The sequence below is a fragment of the Cetorhinus maximus genome, chromosome 5 (assembly GCF_964194155.1).
Source record: "Cetorhinus maximus chromosome 5, sCetMax3.hap1.1, whole genome shotgun sequence".
NCBI lineage: Eukaryota > Metazoa > Chordata > Chondrichthyes > Lamniformes > Cetorhinidae > Cetorhinus > Cetorhinus maximus.
The window spans coordinates 61,939,448-61,956,850 of record NC_135883.1 but is presented as its reverse complement, the minus strand read 5'-3'; the positions used below and the strand labels follow the sequence as shown (position 1 = coordinate 61,956,850).

At 43.1% G+C, this 17,403-nt stretch overlaps 1 protein-coding gene across 1 annotated transcript in view; it reads right to left on the bottom strand.

Moving 5' to 3' along the window:
- LOC144680673 (CUB and sushi domain-containing protein 1-like) overlaps positions 1-17,403 on the bottom strand; it is a 2,611,816-nt gene that overhangs the window by 475,653 nt on the left and 2,118,760 nt on the right. The window contains exons 28-30 of the mRNA XM_078541910.1: positions 9,022-9,160; positions 7,613-7,800; positions 2,049-2,243 (exon numbers count right to left, since the gene is read on the bottom strand). Of these exons, the coding sequence (XP_078398036.1) occupies positions 2,049-2,243; positions 7,613-7,800; positions 9,022-9,160 (522 nt within the window). The remainder of the gene's footprint in view (positions 1-2,048; positions 2,244-7,612; positions 7,801-9,021; positions 9,161-17,403) is intronic.

Here is a 17,403-nt window from a genome sequence, read left to right as displayed (position 1 = left end):
CAGTTCAAGTGCAAAGGTTATGGACAAAGAGGCCTCAGCAAGCTCATCAGCACATGCTCCATTACAGTCAGATACCTTCAAAACTGTGCCTAAATTGTGGAAGTTTTCATTGATCCACAAAGCCATGTACAGCAGGAAAGAAAGAGTGTAACTTATGCTTAAAGCGGAATCATTTTTCAAAGATGTGCAGATCATCGAAGAAGATTTCATTAGTTCGACATGTGGAGGAAACGCTTCCTGAGAGTAAGGTTGAGCATGATGTTGATAGTTCTTGGATTGTAGAAAGTGGATATTTGTCTGGAATGATAGATGTGTTAACTGCCTTAAGGTCAACGCATAGTTTAAGTTCGCAATTTTTGCATTGTGCAATTGGTAAAGCAGTAGATCATTTTAAGGATTGATCAGTCGAGATTGCAGGCATTTCACTGTTGCTTCTCATTGCCGCAAAGGTATCTATAATGAGCAACAAAATTTACCATGGGTATTTTTCACAAATTTATCTCCCTCCTCCGACAGACACTCCTCAAGCTTACGACGAATCAATTATTCTGGTTTTGGGAATGACAATGGTTCCAGTACATGTCAAAAACATTACCCTAGACGGATTCATGTTCTATGTAGCTCAAAGCAGAAGCCTTATGGGGATAAAACCTTTATGAAAGGCTTGGAGTCAAACTTGAAGACTCCACTAGAGCACATATTAACATGGTGAATAACACAGGCTATTGACACTGGAATCCTTCCTTATTTACCGGATTTTGGGGAGATTAAGTGGTAATATCACACTCCTCGCATCGAAACATTGATTCTGCCAGTTTCACAAAGTTTGAGATGGTTGCCATTTGCAATTTGTGCTGAAGTGTCACAGGAGCTGAAATGACTAGAAGCAGACAGTATCATAGAGCAAATTGACTCATTGCCGTGGATATCAAATCTAGACATTGCACAATGCAAAAATTGTGAACTTAAACAATGTGCCGACCTGAAGACAACAAAGCTATCATTCCAGACAAGTATCCACTTCCTACAATCCAAGAACTATCAGCTTCATTTTTCAGTGTTAAGTGGCTGCAGCACAAATAATGGCATTAATCCTGCAAAGTGATGATCATCTGTGAATGCAATAGCAGGCTAAGTGATGAGGGGAAACTTGCATTGGCTCAGGTGAGGCGAATTGGTAGAGCAGTGCAAATGTAATTATGGAGCATTACAAATAATGGAATAACCTGTTCATTATCCATTATTTTCTGGAACATGTATGTATTAATAGTGACACAAGTTGTTACGTCATTACTTCGACGCAAATAATTTTCAAAGTATGATTTCCTTCCAGTCAGAGAAAGACAAGGATTCCCTTTTGAAAATAGAATCATTCTAAAATCAAAGCATTTAGTTTCCTGGCACATTTACAGTTCTCTCTAATATTTTTAGCTGTACAACGTTACAGGGACCGTGTAATCATGCCAAAGCTAATAATGAAAAATTAAAACCTGCTACAATACGATGTTACAGCACAGAAGGAGGACACAAGGCCTGTGGTGTCCATACTGGCTCTCCTAATGAGCAATGCACCTAGTGCCATCCCCTCGCCTTCTCCCCATGACCCCGCATATGCTTCCTTTTCAGATAATAATCCAGTTCTCTCTCAAATGCCTTGATTAAACCTGCCTCCACCACACTTTCAGGCAATGCATTCCAGATCTTAACCACTGGCTGTGGGAAAAAATTTCTCCTCACGTCTCCATTGCTAGTTTAGCCAATTACCTTAAATCTGTGCCCTCTTTTACAACCAGTAGGAACAGTTTTTCCTTATCTACTCCGCCCAGACCACTCATGATTTTGCATACCTCTATCAAATCTCCTGTCAACCTTCCCTTCTCAAAGAAAACTGGTCCAAACTTCTCCAATCTATCTACTTAACTGAAGTTCTTCATCTCTGGAACCATTCTTGTGAATGCGGGTAGCTAATTTCTATTATTATCCCAAAATGTTGTGCACCCAGGCATGGCATCTTTGCCCACTTAACTAAATCTTTGTTTATACATTACCGTTGCAAGTAGGAAGAGCTCGATTCCAGACTGGCTTCCCATCTTCCCCAATGATGCACGCGATTGTAGCAACATTTGCTAATTGGTAGCCAGGATCACAATGATAAGTAACAGTGGAACCAAGTTTAAAATCCAAGCCAATGCGTGTACCATTCATTATGTTACCAGGGTCAAAACACGCTTCCCGTGGTTTTTCTGTAAGAGAAAGGAGTAAAACATCACAAAAGGGAAACATTTCAATGAAATGGGGGTTAACAAACAACTGAAAACTGGAAATGTTCTGCTGTTAATGTTATAATCCCAGTTGATGTTAATATTGGACAACTCAAATTCCAGAGTGAAACCTGGTTAGATAGATCCTAATCTTTTTTTTCGAAATTGTGGAGGAAATTTACTGAACAAATTCACAGGAATCTTAAGAACTTTTAACACAAAGAATAAAACTTTCATTAAACAAGAAAAAATGAACTATACTACAGTAGATTAAAAGGTTGGAACGATCTTAATACCAACACAAGAAAATGATTTAAATCACACATTCCATTGCCCAAGCAATATCTTTACAGATGCATACAAATTCAGAAAGATAAAACAATTTACAATATCTATCTTATACTCCAATATTCAGGATAAGTATGTGGTACGTGTGAATTAACAGACAAACTGTAGTCAGATACCACACTCCAAAGTAAATGACATATGCAACCAAAGCAGATTGCATGGATTTCTCAACAACCCACCATTTGTCACATTGTGAGCCAACCACCCCCACCCCCCCGCCAAAACCCGCGGAAGCTTTGTCTTTCTCACGAGGGTTTCCAATCTCCACATTTGAAGAACTCGCCTTGGAATTCTTGCCAAACGTTGTTCCCACTCAGACGGCTTTGACAACGATCCATCTCCAGGATTTCAGTCTCACCTTCCAAGATTCCTTCCCCCTTGATCTCCAAGCATACTCATACATCTCCTTCCAAGCACAATTTCAGATCTTCGGCTGTGCCAAGCAGAACACCGCTGCTCCAAAAAGCCCGCAGTAAGGAGTCACTAATCTTTGGCTGCCTCCTCGGAGCGTCAGGAATTCTCCCAAGCCTGCTTTGCTTCAAGTCTAGGCCTCACAGCTCTCTCTCTTTAACTCAGAGCCTATTTCTCTGTTCCTTTCTTTTAACTTTACTTCTGGGGCCTCTTTCTCATCCTCATCTTTGTCCCTTTATGGGACTTTCCCCTGGGCCCTCTTTCTGTCCAACTTCCTGATTTGGGACCTTCTCCCTGGCCCCCTCCCCATGTCCTTTTCTCTGGGACATCGTCTCTCGAACAGCGCTCCGGTTCAGATCACCTGACATGCAGTTTCACATTGTTTCACTTCCTCTTTTCTGCGTGTGCGCGCAAGGCTGGCTCCTGGCCTGGAGAATGGAAAAAAACACTAACTGCGCATGTGCGGCCACTTCCCAGCCAGCACATGCACAAAAATTCCAAGGCCCACTGGGAACTGTAGTTCCTGAACTGTGCTGATTCAAACCCAAGTATCAGATTTTGTTACATTAACTATAGATTCTGGAGGATCTGGTCAGTGACCAGTGGACAAGAGTTAAACATATGAGCCTACGTACGAGGAGCAGGAGTAGGCCATTCAGACCTTAAGCCTGCTCAGCCATTTGATAAGTTCATGGCTGACCTGCTTGTGGCCTTAACTTCCTGTCTACCGCCATAACTTTTGACTCCCTTGTCAATCAAGAATATATTTAACTCAGCCTTAAAAATATTCAATGGCTCTGATTCCACTGCTCTCGGGGAATTCTGAAAATTCCACTGACTGAAAACCTTATAAGAAAAAAAAAATTCTCATTTCCATCTTAAATGGGAGGCCCCTTATTTTTAAACTGTGTCCCCTTGTTCTAATCTCTTCCAAAGGAGAAACATCCTCTGAACATCTATCCTGCAGAGTCCCCTCAGGATCTTACATGTTTCACTAAGATCACCTCTTATTGTTTGAAACTCCAATGGATACAGGCCTTTCCTCAAAAGATTACCCGTGCCCCATCCAAGGTAGCAGTTGATTGAACCTTCTCTAAACTGCTTTGAATGCAATTATATCCTTCCTTAAGTAAGGAGGCATAAACTGTACACCAGATGTGATCTCACCAGAGCCCTGCATAATGGCAGCAAGACTTCCCTACATTTATATTCCATTGCCCTTGCAATGAACACCAACATTCCATTTGCCTTACTGATCAGTTGTTGTACCCGCATACCAGCTTATGTACCAGGACACCAGGTCCCTCTGTATCACCTAGTTCTAGCTGTAATCTCGCTCTCCGTGGACAAGTTCATATTTTCCCACTCACCATTTTTTTCCCTTCACTTAACCTATTTATATAACTTTGCAGACACCTTATGTCATCTTCACAACTTACTCTCCAACCTATCTTTGTGACATCAGCAAATGTGGCACCCATACATTCAGTCCCTTCATCCAAGTCATTGACATAACATTGTATGGTTGAGGCCCCAGCACTGATCCCGGTGGCACTCTACAAGTTACAGCTTGTTAACCCGGAAATAACCCATTTATCCCTTCTTTTTGCTTCTTGTTAGCTAAAAATCCTCTATCCATGCTAATATGTCACCACCCTAACATTCCCCCGCCCCCACCAACATCGTGAGCTCTTATTTTGTGTCGTAACCTTTGATGTCACACCATGTCAAATGCTTTCTGGAAACCCAAGTACATCACATTGACAGGATCCCCTTTATCCATGTTGCTTGTTACTTCCTCAAAGAACTCTAATAAATTAATCAAACATGATTTTCCTTCACAAAGCCGTGTTGATTCTGCCTGATTGCATTATAATTTTCTAAGTGTCCTGCTATAAACCTCCCTAATAATAGATTCTAGCATATTCTCTATGACAGTTGTTAGACTAATTGGCTGTTGTTCTAGGTTTCTGACTCCCTCCTTTATTGAATAGAGGAGTTACATTCACTATTTTCTAATTTGATGGGGCTTTTCCAGAAACTGCAGAATTTTTGAAGATTACAACCAATGCATCTATTATCTCAGCGGCCAGTTTTTTAAGACCTTAGGATGAAGCCCATCAGATCCTGAGGACTTGTCAGATGAGAAGAAACTTCTTCAGCCAGAGAGTGGTGAATCTATGGAATTCATTGCCACAGAAGGCCATGTCACTGAGTGTATTTAAGACCGAGATAGATAGGTTCTTGATTGGTATGAGGATCAAAGGTTACGGGGAGAAGGCGGGAGAATGGGGTTGAGAAACTTATCAGCCATGATTGAATGGCGGAGCAGACTCTAGACTCGATGGGCTGAATGGCTAATTTCTGCTCCTATGTCTTATGGTCAGCCTTTAGTTCCAACAGTTTTCACTGTACCTTACCCTGGTGATTGTAACTGTTTTAAGTTCTAGGTTTCTGTCTCCCTCCTTCATTGAATAGAGGAGTTACATTCACTATTTTCTAATTTGATGGGACCTTTCCAGGAACTACAGAATTTTTGAAGAATTGTATGCTTTTTCTTTCAATTTGATACTATTGTTAACTTACTTAGTTAGCTACGGATGGTGCGTCCTTCTCCTAGAATCCTTCTTCCTTCCAAACCCACGACCACTACCACCTAGAAGGACAAGGGCAGCAGATTGATGGGAACACCACCACCTGGAAGTTCCCCTCCAAGCCACTTGCCATCCTGACTTGGAAATATATCACCGTTCCTTCACTGTCACTGGGTCAAAATCCTGGAACTCCCTTCCTAACAGCACTGTGGGTGTACCTACACCACATGGACTGCAGCGGTTCAAGGCGGCACCTTCTCAGGGGCAAGTAGGGATGGACAATAAATGCTGGCCCAGCTAGTGAAGCCCACATCCCATGAATGAATAAAAAAAGTTCCTCCCTTCTGTTCATCTCTTGATTTACAAGTATTTCTGGGATGTTATTTGTGTCTTCTACAGTGAAGACAGGCACCAATATCTGGTCCAGAAACGCTCATTTTGGTTACTCTTTTCCTTATTAAATAATTGTAAAACTCTTACTATCTACATCCATATTTCTAGCTAGCTTTCTCCCATACTCTAATTTCTCCCTCCATTATTTTTTTAGTCACTTTTTGCTGTTTTTAAAATTCCGTCCAATCATCTGACCTACCACTAATCTTTGCAGAATTGTATGCTTTTTCTTTCATGCTAGCTATGGATGGTCCACCCTTCTCCTAGAGTCCTTCTTCTTCACTGAAATGTATCTTTGCTGATACCTTAAATGTCCTTAATATAGATTGTTAAATGTCTGCCACTGCATCTCTACTGTCCTACCCTTTAGCCTAATTTCCAAATTCACTTTAAGCCAGCTGTCTTTATTGTAACTGCCTTTATTTAAGTTTAAAACACCAGTCTTAGACCCACATTTCTGACCCTCAAACTGAATGCGAAATTCAATCATGTTATGATCACTGAGGCCTAGAGGCTCCTTTACTATGAGGTCATTAAGTAACCCTGTCTCATTCCACATTACCAGATCCAGAATAGCCTGCTCTCTGGTTGGCTCTAGAACATGCTGCTCTAAGAAATTGTCCCTAAAACACTATAAACTCATCTTCCAAGCTACCTTTGACAATCAGATTCCTTCAACCTATATTTAGATTAAAGTCACCATTATTATTATTACAGTACCTTTCGCACAAGCTCCCATTATTTCTTCCTGTATACTCCATCCTACAGTATAGTTACTGTTAGGGGACCTATAAACTACTCCCGCAAGTGACTTCTTACCTTTACTATTTCTTATCTCAATCAAACCTGATTGTTCATCCTGATTTTTAGAACTAAGTCTCTCTCACTATTGTACTATCACCTTTAATTAACAGAGATATCCCACCACTTTTTCCTAGCTTTCTGTCCTTCTGAAATGTCAAGGACCTTGAATATTCTGGTCCCAGCCTTGGTCACCTTGCAGCCACGTCTCTGCGATGGCTATCAGGTCATACATATTTATTTCTATTTGAGCTGACAATTCATCTGTTTTGTTACAAATGCTATGTGAATTCAGTTACAGAGCCTTTAGTTCCGTCTTTTTACCACCTTTGCAAACTCTGGCCTTACCTGCTGGCACACCTTTAAGTTTGTGCGCTCTGTCCCTTCCTGCCACACTCTCGTTATCATTACCCATGTCACTACCCTATACTATTGCCTTAAAGAAGCTTACTTGTCAGCATCTAAACCTGATGGACATTTAGAAAATGATAGAGGTCCTGGTATATGTGGTAGTAGTGTTACATTTAAACATTCTGTTTTCCTATTCCTTATAATCTGGAAAGAAAACATAACTCTAGAAGCTGACTATTACTTATGTTGACATATAAATGTTCAAGAAATTAAAATCAGAAGTGTTTGCAGAGATGAGGTGCTGAAATTAGCTTAAAAGACAACATTTCTCCAATAACTCATGGATTTTTAAGTGAATGTCACTTCTTTAAATGGAAGTTGCTGTTTACAGTTATAGGATCTAAAGATGGTTAAGCATTTAAACACTTAATCAGATAGTAAGGAGACTAGTACCTTTATAATCAATGGCAAATCCTGCCATGCTGACAGAGGCATCGCTACGAAAGGCCAGGAAAAGGCTATTACCACTGCTCTCTATTCTCTCGGGGGACTGTGATCCTTGAAAGCTGCCAATTAGCGGACTATTGGAATCTTCCCCTTCATAGATATGAAGAAAATCATAGCTGGGCTCCATATGGAAACTAAAAGAAAATGATTAAGATCAAAAGGAGTTAAGACAGAAATATTGACTTTGATATAGTTCACCATAAAAGTAGAGTAATTAAGATTAATAATCAGCATGCCTTTACAGAGCATATACCTATGGGCCGTAACTTCTGATGGAGTGGCATTTGAGTTAGATTGCCACTCTACTCAAAGGTTCTTACCTTGAAATCCAGGCAAGCCTATCTCGCCTGACCTTCCGACTCAGTCCGGCGAGATCTTGCAGTGCCTCCCGGGGCCTAGCATCAACGGCTGTAGAGTTGAAGGGAAGTAAGCCACGCTCCCTCTTTTACGGCACTAGCTGCCAGCCAGGTTTGAAGGTCTTTGATAAAGTAAATGTGGAAGGTAAGCAGGTAGGTTTGTGGGGGGGAGGGGGGTGGTGTGCAGATCGGGCCTTGGGGGTTGTGTGGTGTGGAGGGGTCTGATCAAGTGGGGCTGGGCCTTGTGAGGGGGTGGAGGGGTCAGGTTTGGCCTTGGGGAGGGTCAGGTCGGGCCTTGGGTGGAAGTGGGTCAAGTCAGGTTGGGGCTTGGGGGATGTTGTGGGGGGAGGGTCTGGTCAGGCCAGACCTTGGGGTGGGGCGGTGGGTGGGGGGGGGCGTCGGGTCTGGTCAGGCCTGGGAGGTGGTGGGTCGTGTCGGGTCAGGTTGGGCTTGGGGGATGTTGGAGGAGGGTCTGGTCAGGTCATGCTGTGAGGGGGGTGGGGTTGTCGGGTCAAACCTTTGGGAAGAGGTTGCGTCGAGCCTTGCAGGGGACATTGGGTCGTGTCGGGCCTTAGGGGTGGGGGTGTAGTAGGGGGTTGGGGGAAGTCCCGTGGGGCAGCGGAGGTGGGGAGGGTCCCATGGGCGAGTTAGTGTAGCACTGTACAATAGTTACCCAGAGGCTAGAATTGGTTTTAATCCTTATAACTTTTCTGGGTAATTACTGGGTAACACGGTAGGAACCATCCAAAGTTTACGGTTTAAATCACAATTTTCGGATGGTTTGCAGTGCAGGGCAATTGCCCAGAGGAAGTTTGTACTCCCAGGTAACTGCCGTGTAAACCTTACCTGGGAACTTTCAGGGGTTGGGGGGTCGGCGGTATTTCCCCAGCACATCTTTGGGTACCCCCACAAGATACAATGCCCTGGGGTTCAGAAGTTACAGCCCATAGAATGTAATTATGCTGCATGATATTGAACTGGAAATGGTTTTGGCATTACCTTTTAAATATCAGTGCTATGACATAGTCCGGATTGACTTGAATTCTCCAGTCACATTCTTTCCCATGAGGATATGGTTGAGGGTAGTTAGGCGATAAAATGACACCCGCAGGGCCTGTCAGATTACCTCCGCAGGCAGCTGTCACAACAGAAACAAAACAGAAAATCAAACAGTCTTCTGCTAACTCAAACTGAAGAAACACTGATGGGGATAGTGAAATGTTGCTTGTTTACTTTCAAACAATACGAAATTACTTACAACGTGCTGTGTGGTATTGACCATAAGCCTGCTTGGAAGAGCATTATTGATAGCAGAGCACAAGGAATTACCTGGGGGCTTTATGTCAACCAGGCTTCTGTTATTTTTTCTTGTATTTCTAATCTGTCAAGGATAGTTTTTTTACATGCACTGCTGAAACACTGCAACTTTAAAGTTACTCCTTTAAAGTTACTCCTTTACATCAGGGTGCCTGCAGGCACTGATGCAAATTAAATACATGAAGCAATTATGCCTCATTTGCGCTTGCAAGGGTTGTACCTGTCAATAGTGGTGCCAAAGCAGCTTCTTCTGAAACAGGGAGAATCACAGCATATGCCAAGGTGCATAATGTGCTTCCCAGCTGGTCTTGCAGCACTCCACATTGCACAGGAACTCAGAGCGCACAGTGTAGACAGTGTGTTTCACCTGGCTGCGCACACTGAAATCTAATTATTGGCAGAGTTTTGCCTGCCCAACAGACCGGTTTCTAAACACACTATGGTCTGCCCTTATAACTCATTTTGTGTTCTGGGATGCTATATTGGATCCTGGATACCACGCTTATTTGCAATGGTCTTGTTAGAAGTGATCTAACCCAACAATCGCCTGATGATTTACAATGGACTATTATGCAATATTAGGCCACAACTCCTATATTAAATTTATGTCCATTACAAACTTTAATTTGCCACTGAATTTGTGGTGAAGCAACTGCATTTGATACACGCTTATGTGTTTAATAAATGTATCTTCTTACTTTACACTGTTAAATAAAGCCTGGCTCAAATACACAATTTGTTTTTCAAAAGAAACGATAAACAAACCTAAACAACTATCATCAACTTTCATTTCTTTTTCCGGAAATTAAGTAAAAACGCATTTTGCAACAGGCAGAGGAATACATAGTTCAGTGTGAATTTATTATTTAAATCAAACTTTATCAAAAAATCCCTGAAACTTTAACAGCCAGAACACAATGTGTATACCAGTGATACCTAAATGAAATTAGTTTTGCCATTAATTTGCGAATTACTGCTGATGTGAACTTTCTGTTGGAAAGACAACAGCAATTTGCTGATTGAAATGTTGAAATTAATTTTTCCAAATAAATTAAACAACTTGTCCTTTTGACAGCTTTCCAAATATCAATTCCCTTCCATGATGATGGTCTGGCTGCTGTGGACGTTTTTTTTAGCTTTTAAAGTTGAAAAAGTCGGCTCTCCCACTCTTGTCTCCAATGGCTGGCTGCAACTCTTTCCAAGCTGGAGAGCCTCCTATTGGCCCGCTAGCTTCAAGAGCCTGCCTGCCATCCTTAATTGGATGGCGAGCGCACCCTCTGGCAACTGATTGGCCAATTCAAGGAAAATCACTGCTGGGTGACTGCTCCCCATACAGTGGGCTGGATTTAACAGAGGTGACGGAGGTCTCGCCTGACAGCTACAGAACCAGTAAGAGCCCCTGGTCACCTGTCTTAAGGAAGGCCTGCCACATTAATTGCCTGCTGCTGGGTGAATTCCGAAGGGCATCAATTGATGGCAGGGCAGGAAAGCTGTCCACGAGCCTTCCTGGCATGGACTTAATCCTGGTGAAGGTGGGAAGGCAGCTTGGTACCCACTCGCTGTCCTCCTTGCTAGTTAATGGCTCCGCCTGCCAAACTCACCATACGGGAGGGCATTGAATTCTGCCAAGTGAATGGTCAGCACCCACATTTGGCCCAAAACTTGCCCAAGTACAACCAAATCCACATGCTGATAATTAATATGGATGCACAAATTTTAAATCCCAGTCCAGTCTTAAAACAGGAAATCAGAATCTTAAAATATCAGTCTTCATTGAAATATCTATCCGGTGGTACTAGAGGTTGCTCCCAATAAGGAATTTAGGATTCACAGTTAGCATCATGATCATTAGTCTTCAATCTTCAATTTTCCTTGTAGTTTGATTAAAGCCATTTTAGCTGACAATCCCCATTCTGACAGTTTTTTAAAAAACCGATAAAGCTGGTGTGAGTGCAAAAAAAGAAAAAGTTCGACTTGTTCATAAAAATTGACAGGAGGCAATTTAGTCCTTGTAAGTGAAGGAATTGCCACATGAAAGACATCATGTAATGGAAGCTTGTTGCTGTTGTTGAGGAAAGCAGAAACTGGGGGAGTAACACAACAAAAAGTATGTATTTTATGTAAGAAAATTGAGAGTAAGTGAAAGATATATTTTAATCAGCTAACTGTACAATGTAAGCCATGTCCACTGAACAACTGATGAAAGCAAGATGTGCTTTCATAAAGCACAGACCCTTGTTCTATTAACACATTCTGCTCTTACCTTTATGCCACTCTCAGCACCTTCTTTAGTCTTTACCAATACCATTAACACTCCCTCTGTCTTGTGTCCATGACATCTTTGTCAATCTGTCTTTAGCTCCCAACTATCTCTTATCTTCTATCTTGCTCCACCTGCTCCACCACCTTTTGAACAGTATAAAATCCATCACATTTCTACTTCTCTTTAGCTGTGAAGAAGAGTCATACAGACTCGAAACATTAACTCTGTTTCTCTCTCCACAGATGCTGCCAGACCTGCTGAGTTTTTCCAGCATTTTTGTTCTCACATCAACTGAACAGTTGTTGGAGCAAATTAGATGGGGGTAAAATTCAGTTTCAGTGGGGTTGCAAAATATGTGGTCGTGGATCAGCTGGCCATTATAAACCCATTTTCATTTCCATTGATTTCAATGGGTAACTAACCTGCTATGACCTGTTTTGTGCACCTGTTGAAGTTAAATTCTACCCCCTTGTGGTTCATCAAACTTGCACATAAAGGACTTAGGTTATCTGTGGGCCAAATTTTGTCCTCAGGCAAGTGGAATTGTCAAGAGCCTTAATCCGGAAATGATGTTGTTACAGTTTTTTTTAAAATCCCCATATCTTTCAATTTCAGGGATCCCATGATAGCTCCATTATTCTGCAGTGTAACCAGAGATTTAGTGCCACTCAAAACTGCTCATAAACTGGCATGTTTGGTGCCTCTGGGATTGTTATACAAACTTGAGGTATTCAGACTGCAAATCATGCTGTGCAGGGTACACGAAGGAGTTTTGTGGGATTAGTTACAGGATAACATGCCATGCCAATCACCTGTCCTTAAGATATTATCAGAATTCTCCAGCGAACGTACATCGATCAGCAGCTTGATAAATGTTTTAATGCACCATTCTATGATGGTCACCTCATAAGTGGATGCATATAGTTCCACATATTTACTCAGGGCAGTGATGAGATTAGATGGGAAGCAAGGGAGTACTGGCTTCCCAGATGTCCCGGACAGGGAGAAGCTGTTCCCACTCGTAAAAGGATCAAGAATGAGAGGACAAAGATTTAAAGTGACTTGCAAAACAAGCAAGTGAGACGTGAGTAAAAACTTTTTCAAACAACGAGTGGTTCAGATCTGGAATGCACTGCTTGGAAGTGTGGCGGAGGTAGGTTCAATCAAGGCATTCAAGAGGATGTTAGATGATTATTTGAATAGAAACAATGTGCAAGGGTACAGAGAAAAGGCAGGGCAATGGCACTAGGCCATAGTGCCCATTTGGAAAGCCGGTGCAGGCATGATGGGCCGAATGGCCTCCTTCTTTGCTGTTAAGATTCTGTGATGTCTTGTAGGAATCAGAAAAGCTGTTAGTTAAACAGGAGGTTAAGCGGATTGGGAGAGAGTTAGAGATCTTGGCAAGGGTATGGGGAAGTGGGGATAATCAGGGATCAGGTGAAAGGTTGGAGTTGGAGATATAGGGTTCATGGGTGGCAAAGTGTGTAAAGAGGTTTATGTATTGTGCCCAGAGGAAACATTGTTGTTCCTCGTGGTCCGTAAGCCATGCTGTAAATGCACTTCCTTCATGGATGTGGCTTTTCCCACCTCCTTTTACCTGCCAGGATTCCTCAGCCCTAGGAAAGCCAGAAATAATGGGATAAAAACAAATGCTGTTAAAATGTAAGCACACAGCCTCTTTAAAAGATTTTACTGACAGAGCTTCCTCCAGAGAGGGGATTGGTCACCTGCTTCCTGATCAGTCTCTGATAAATCCGGATTTGAACCTCTTGGCTTGAAATAAATTCTCAACTGCCCTCTTAGCCTTCTACCTTTAACCTTAAATCTATGCTCCCTGGTTATTGACACCGCTACTAATGTAAAAAGCGCCTTCCTATCCACCCTATCTATGCCCCTCAATCTTATACACCTCTACCAGGTTCCCTCTCAACCTTCACTGCTCCAAGGAAAACAACCCCACCTATCCAATCTTTCCTCATAGCTCAGGCCCTCCAGCCCAGGCAGCATCCTGGTAAATCTCCTCTGCATCCTCTCCAGTGCAATCACATCTTCCCTGTAATGTGATGGCCAGAACTCCATGCAGTATTCCAGTTGTGGCCTAACCAGTGTTTTATACAGTTCCAGCCTAACCTCCCTGCTCTTGTACTCTATACCTCAGCTAATAAAGGCAAGTATTCCATATGCTTTCTTAACCACCTTATCTACCTGCCCTGCTACCTTCAGGGATCTATGGATATGCACACCAAGATCCCTCTGATCTTCAGTACTTTCCAGGGTCCTACCCTTCATAGTGTAATCCCTTGCCTTGTTAGCCATCCCCAAGTGCATTACCCCACACCTTTCCGGGTTGAATTCCATTTACCACTGCTCTACCCACCTAATCAGTCCATTGACATCCTCTTGCAGTTTACGCCAGCCTCCTCACTATTTACCACCCTACGAATGTTGGTGTCATCCACAAACGTCTTGATCATACCCCCTACATTTAAGTCCAAATCATTTATGTACACCACAAACAGCAAGGGCCTCAGCACTGAGCCCTGCAGAACCCCTGAGACTTCCAGCCTCAGAAACATCCCTCTACTATCATCCCTCTGCTTCCTGCCTCTCAGCCAATTTTGGACCCAACGTGCCACTTTGCCTTGGATCCCATGGGCTCTTACTTTCTTGACCAGTCTGCCATGAGGGACTTTATCAAAAGCCTTTCTAAAGTCCACGTAGACCACATCAAATGCATTACTCTCATCAACACTTCTGGTTACCTGCTCAAAAAATTCAATCAAATTTGTCAAACATGGCCTTCCCTTAACAAATCCATGCTGACTATCCCTGATTAATCAGTGTCTCTCCAACTGCAGATATATTCTGTTCCTCAGTGTTCTTTCTTGTAACTTCCCCACCACCGAGGTTAGACTGACTGGTCTGTAATTTCCTGGTCTATCCCTTCCTCCCTTTTTTCAATAATGGGACAATGTTAGCAGTCCTCCAGTCCTCTGGCACCTCACTTGTGGCCAGAGAGGATTTGAAAATTACTGCCAGGGGCCCTGATATCTCTTCCCTTGCCTCCCTCAACAGCCTGGGATACATCTCATCCAGGCCTGCGGATTTATCCACTGTTAAGGCCGTTAAACCCACTCCTCTCTCTCTGTTAATTTCCTCTAATATTTCACGGTCCTCCAGCCTGATGTCTATATCTGCGTTGTCCTTTTCCATTGTGAAGACCAATGCAAAGTATTCATTGAGGACTGCACACACGTCTTCCAGGTCCACACACAGATTACCTCTATGGTCCCTAATTGGCCCTACTCTTTCCCTAGTTATTCTCTTGCTCTTTATACATTTAAAAAACACCATTGAGTTTTCTTTTATTCTACCACCAATGCTTTCTCATGCACTCTCTTAGCTTTCCTAATTTCCTTTTTAAGTTCCACCCTGCACTTTTTATACTCCTCTAGGACTCTGCTGTATTGAGCCCTCAGTATCTGCCATAAGCTTCTCTTTTTTTCTTAATCCTAATCTTTATATCCCTTGACATCCAGGGTTCTCTGGACTTGGACCCCACCCCCTTTGTATTTACAGGAATATATTTGCCCTGTACTCTCGCTATTACCTCCTTGAATGTCTCCCACTGCTCTAACAGTTTTATCTGCAAGTAGCTGCTCCCAGTCCACTTGAGCCAAATCAAATCTCATCTTAGTAAAATTAGCCTTTCCCCAGTTTAGAACTTTTATTCCTGGCCCAACTGTATCCTTTTCCATAACTATCCTAAATCTAACTGAGTTATGGTCACTATCTCCAAAACACTCCCCTACTGATACTTTTAATGCAAGGAACCTGCCCGGGCTCATTTCCGAATATTAGGTCCAGAACTGCCCCCTCCCTTGTCAGGCTATGTTCTGGCTAAAAAAAGTTCTCCTGGATGCAACTTAAGAAGTTTGCTCCCTCCCTACCTTGCAAACTAAAACTATCCCAGTTAACATTTGAATAGTTAAAATCCCCTACCATTACTGCCTTATTATTCTTACACTTCTGTGAAATTTGATTACATATTTGATCCTCTATCTCTCCCTGACTGTTTGAGGGCCTATAGTACACACCCAACAGTGTGTTTGGCACTTTTGTGTTTTTTACTTCTACCCATATGGCCTCATTTGATGATCCTTCCAAAATATCATCCCTCTTCACTGCTATAATTGATTCCTTGATCAATATTGCGACCCTCCCCACTCTTCTATCCCCTCTCTATCTCATCTGAATACCCTATAACCAGGAAGTTTGAGCTGCCAATCCTGCCCTTCTTTTAGCCAATTCTTGGTCATAGCTATGATATCATACCCCCACGTGCCTATCTGTGCCCTCAGCTCGTGTCTTATTCCTCAGGCTCCTTGCATTAAAATATATTCCATTTAGCCTTGCTAAACTCACTTTTCTTACCTAAACTACGTTTCCTCTGCCCTCCAGACTGACTTACTAGGGTTTTAACTTCTAATTCCATCTCAGCTTCTCTCCCCTCTGAACTACTTATCAGGATCCCATCCCCCCGACAATTTAGTTTAAATTAACCCCAACAGCATTAGCAAACCTCCCTGTGAGGATGTTGGCCCCATTCCTGTTCAGATGTAAACCGTACAACTTGTACACGTCCCACCTCCCCCAAAAATGGTTCCAATGCCCCAGGAATCTAAAGCCCTCCCTCCTGTACCATCTCTCCAGCCACGCATTCATCTGCTCTATCCTTCCATTCCTAAACTCACTTCTGCATGGCACCGGGAGTAATCCAGAGATTACTACCTTTGAAATCCTGCTTTTCAATTTCCTACCTAACTCCCTAAAGTCTGCTTGCAGGGCCTCATTTCTCTTTCTTCCTATGTCAGTGGCCCCAACATAGACCACGACCTCTGGCTACTCACCCTCCCCCTTCTGAATGCCTTGCAGCCATTCTGTGACACCCTTGACCCTGGTACCCAGAAGGCAACATACCATCCTGGAGTCATGTCTACGGCCGCAGAAGCACCTGTCTACTCCCCTTACTAATGAATCCCCTACCACTATTGCCCTTCCACACTTCTTCCTCTCCCACGCCCCCCACCCCGAGCAGCTGAACCACCTAGAGTGCCATGGCCCTGGCCCTGGTTGGCCTCCACAGAGGAACCGTCATTCTCACTGTTTTCTAAGGCCAAAAAACAGTTTATGAGCGAGATACACTCGGGGGATTCCCTCATTACCTGCCTGGTCCCCTCCTTCTGTCTGGCGGTCACCCATTCCCTCTCTGCTTGCACTTCCTTAAGGTGCAGGGTGACCACATCCTGAAATGTGCTATCCAAGAACCTCTCAGCCTTGTGAGTGCACCGTAGTGCCTCCAGCTGCCGCTCACGTTTCAAAACCCGGAGCTCGAGTTGCTCCAGTCAGACCACCTCCTGCACACATGGTCATCGAGACCACCAGGAGCATCTAGGATTTCCCACATAGTGCAGATATGCAAATCACGGGACTAAGCTCCCCAGACGTATCTGAACTAGATAGAATATGGATCCTTGCCTGACTCCTTCTTGAGTCTTGCTGTTTTAACCTCTCTCTCCCGAAGTCTCTCTGTTTTAACCTCCCTGTCCCGAAGTCTCACTGTTTTAACCTCCCTGTCCTGAAGTCTCGCTGTTTTAACCTGTCTCCCGAAGTCTCCCTGTTTCAATCTCTCTCTACCAAAGTTAAACTGAAGTCCCCGCTGCTCTCCGCCCCCTTTTTAAACTGATGTCTCTCCCACTCTCAGTGCCCTTTTTAAACTGAAGGCCCTGCTGCTCTCCATG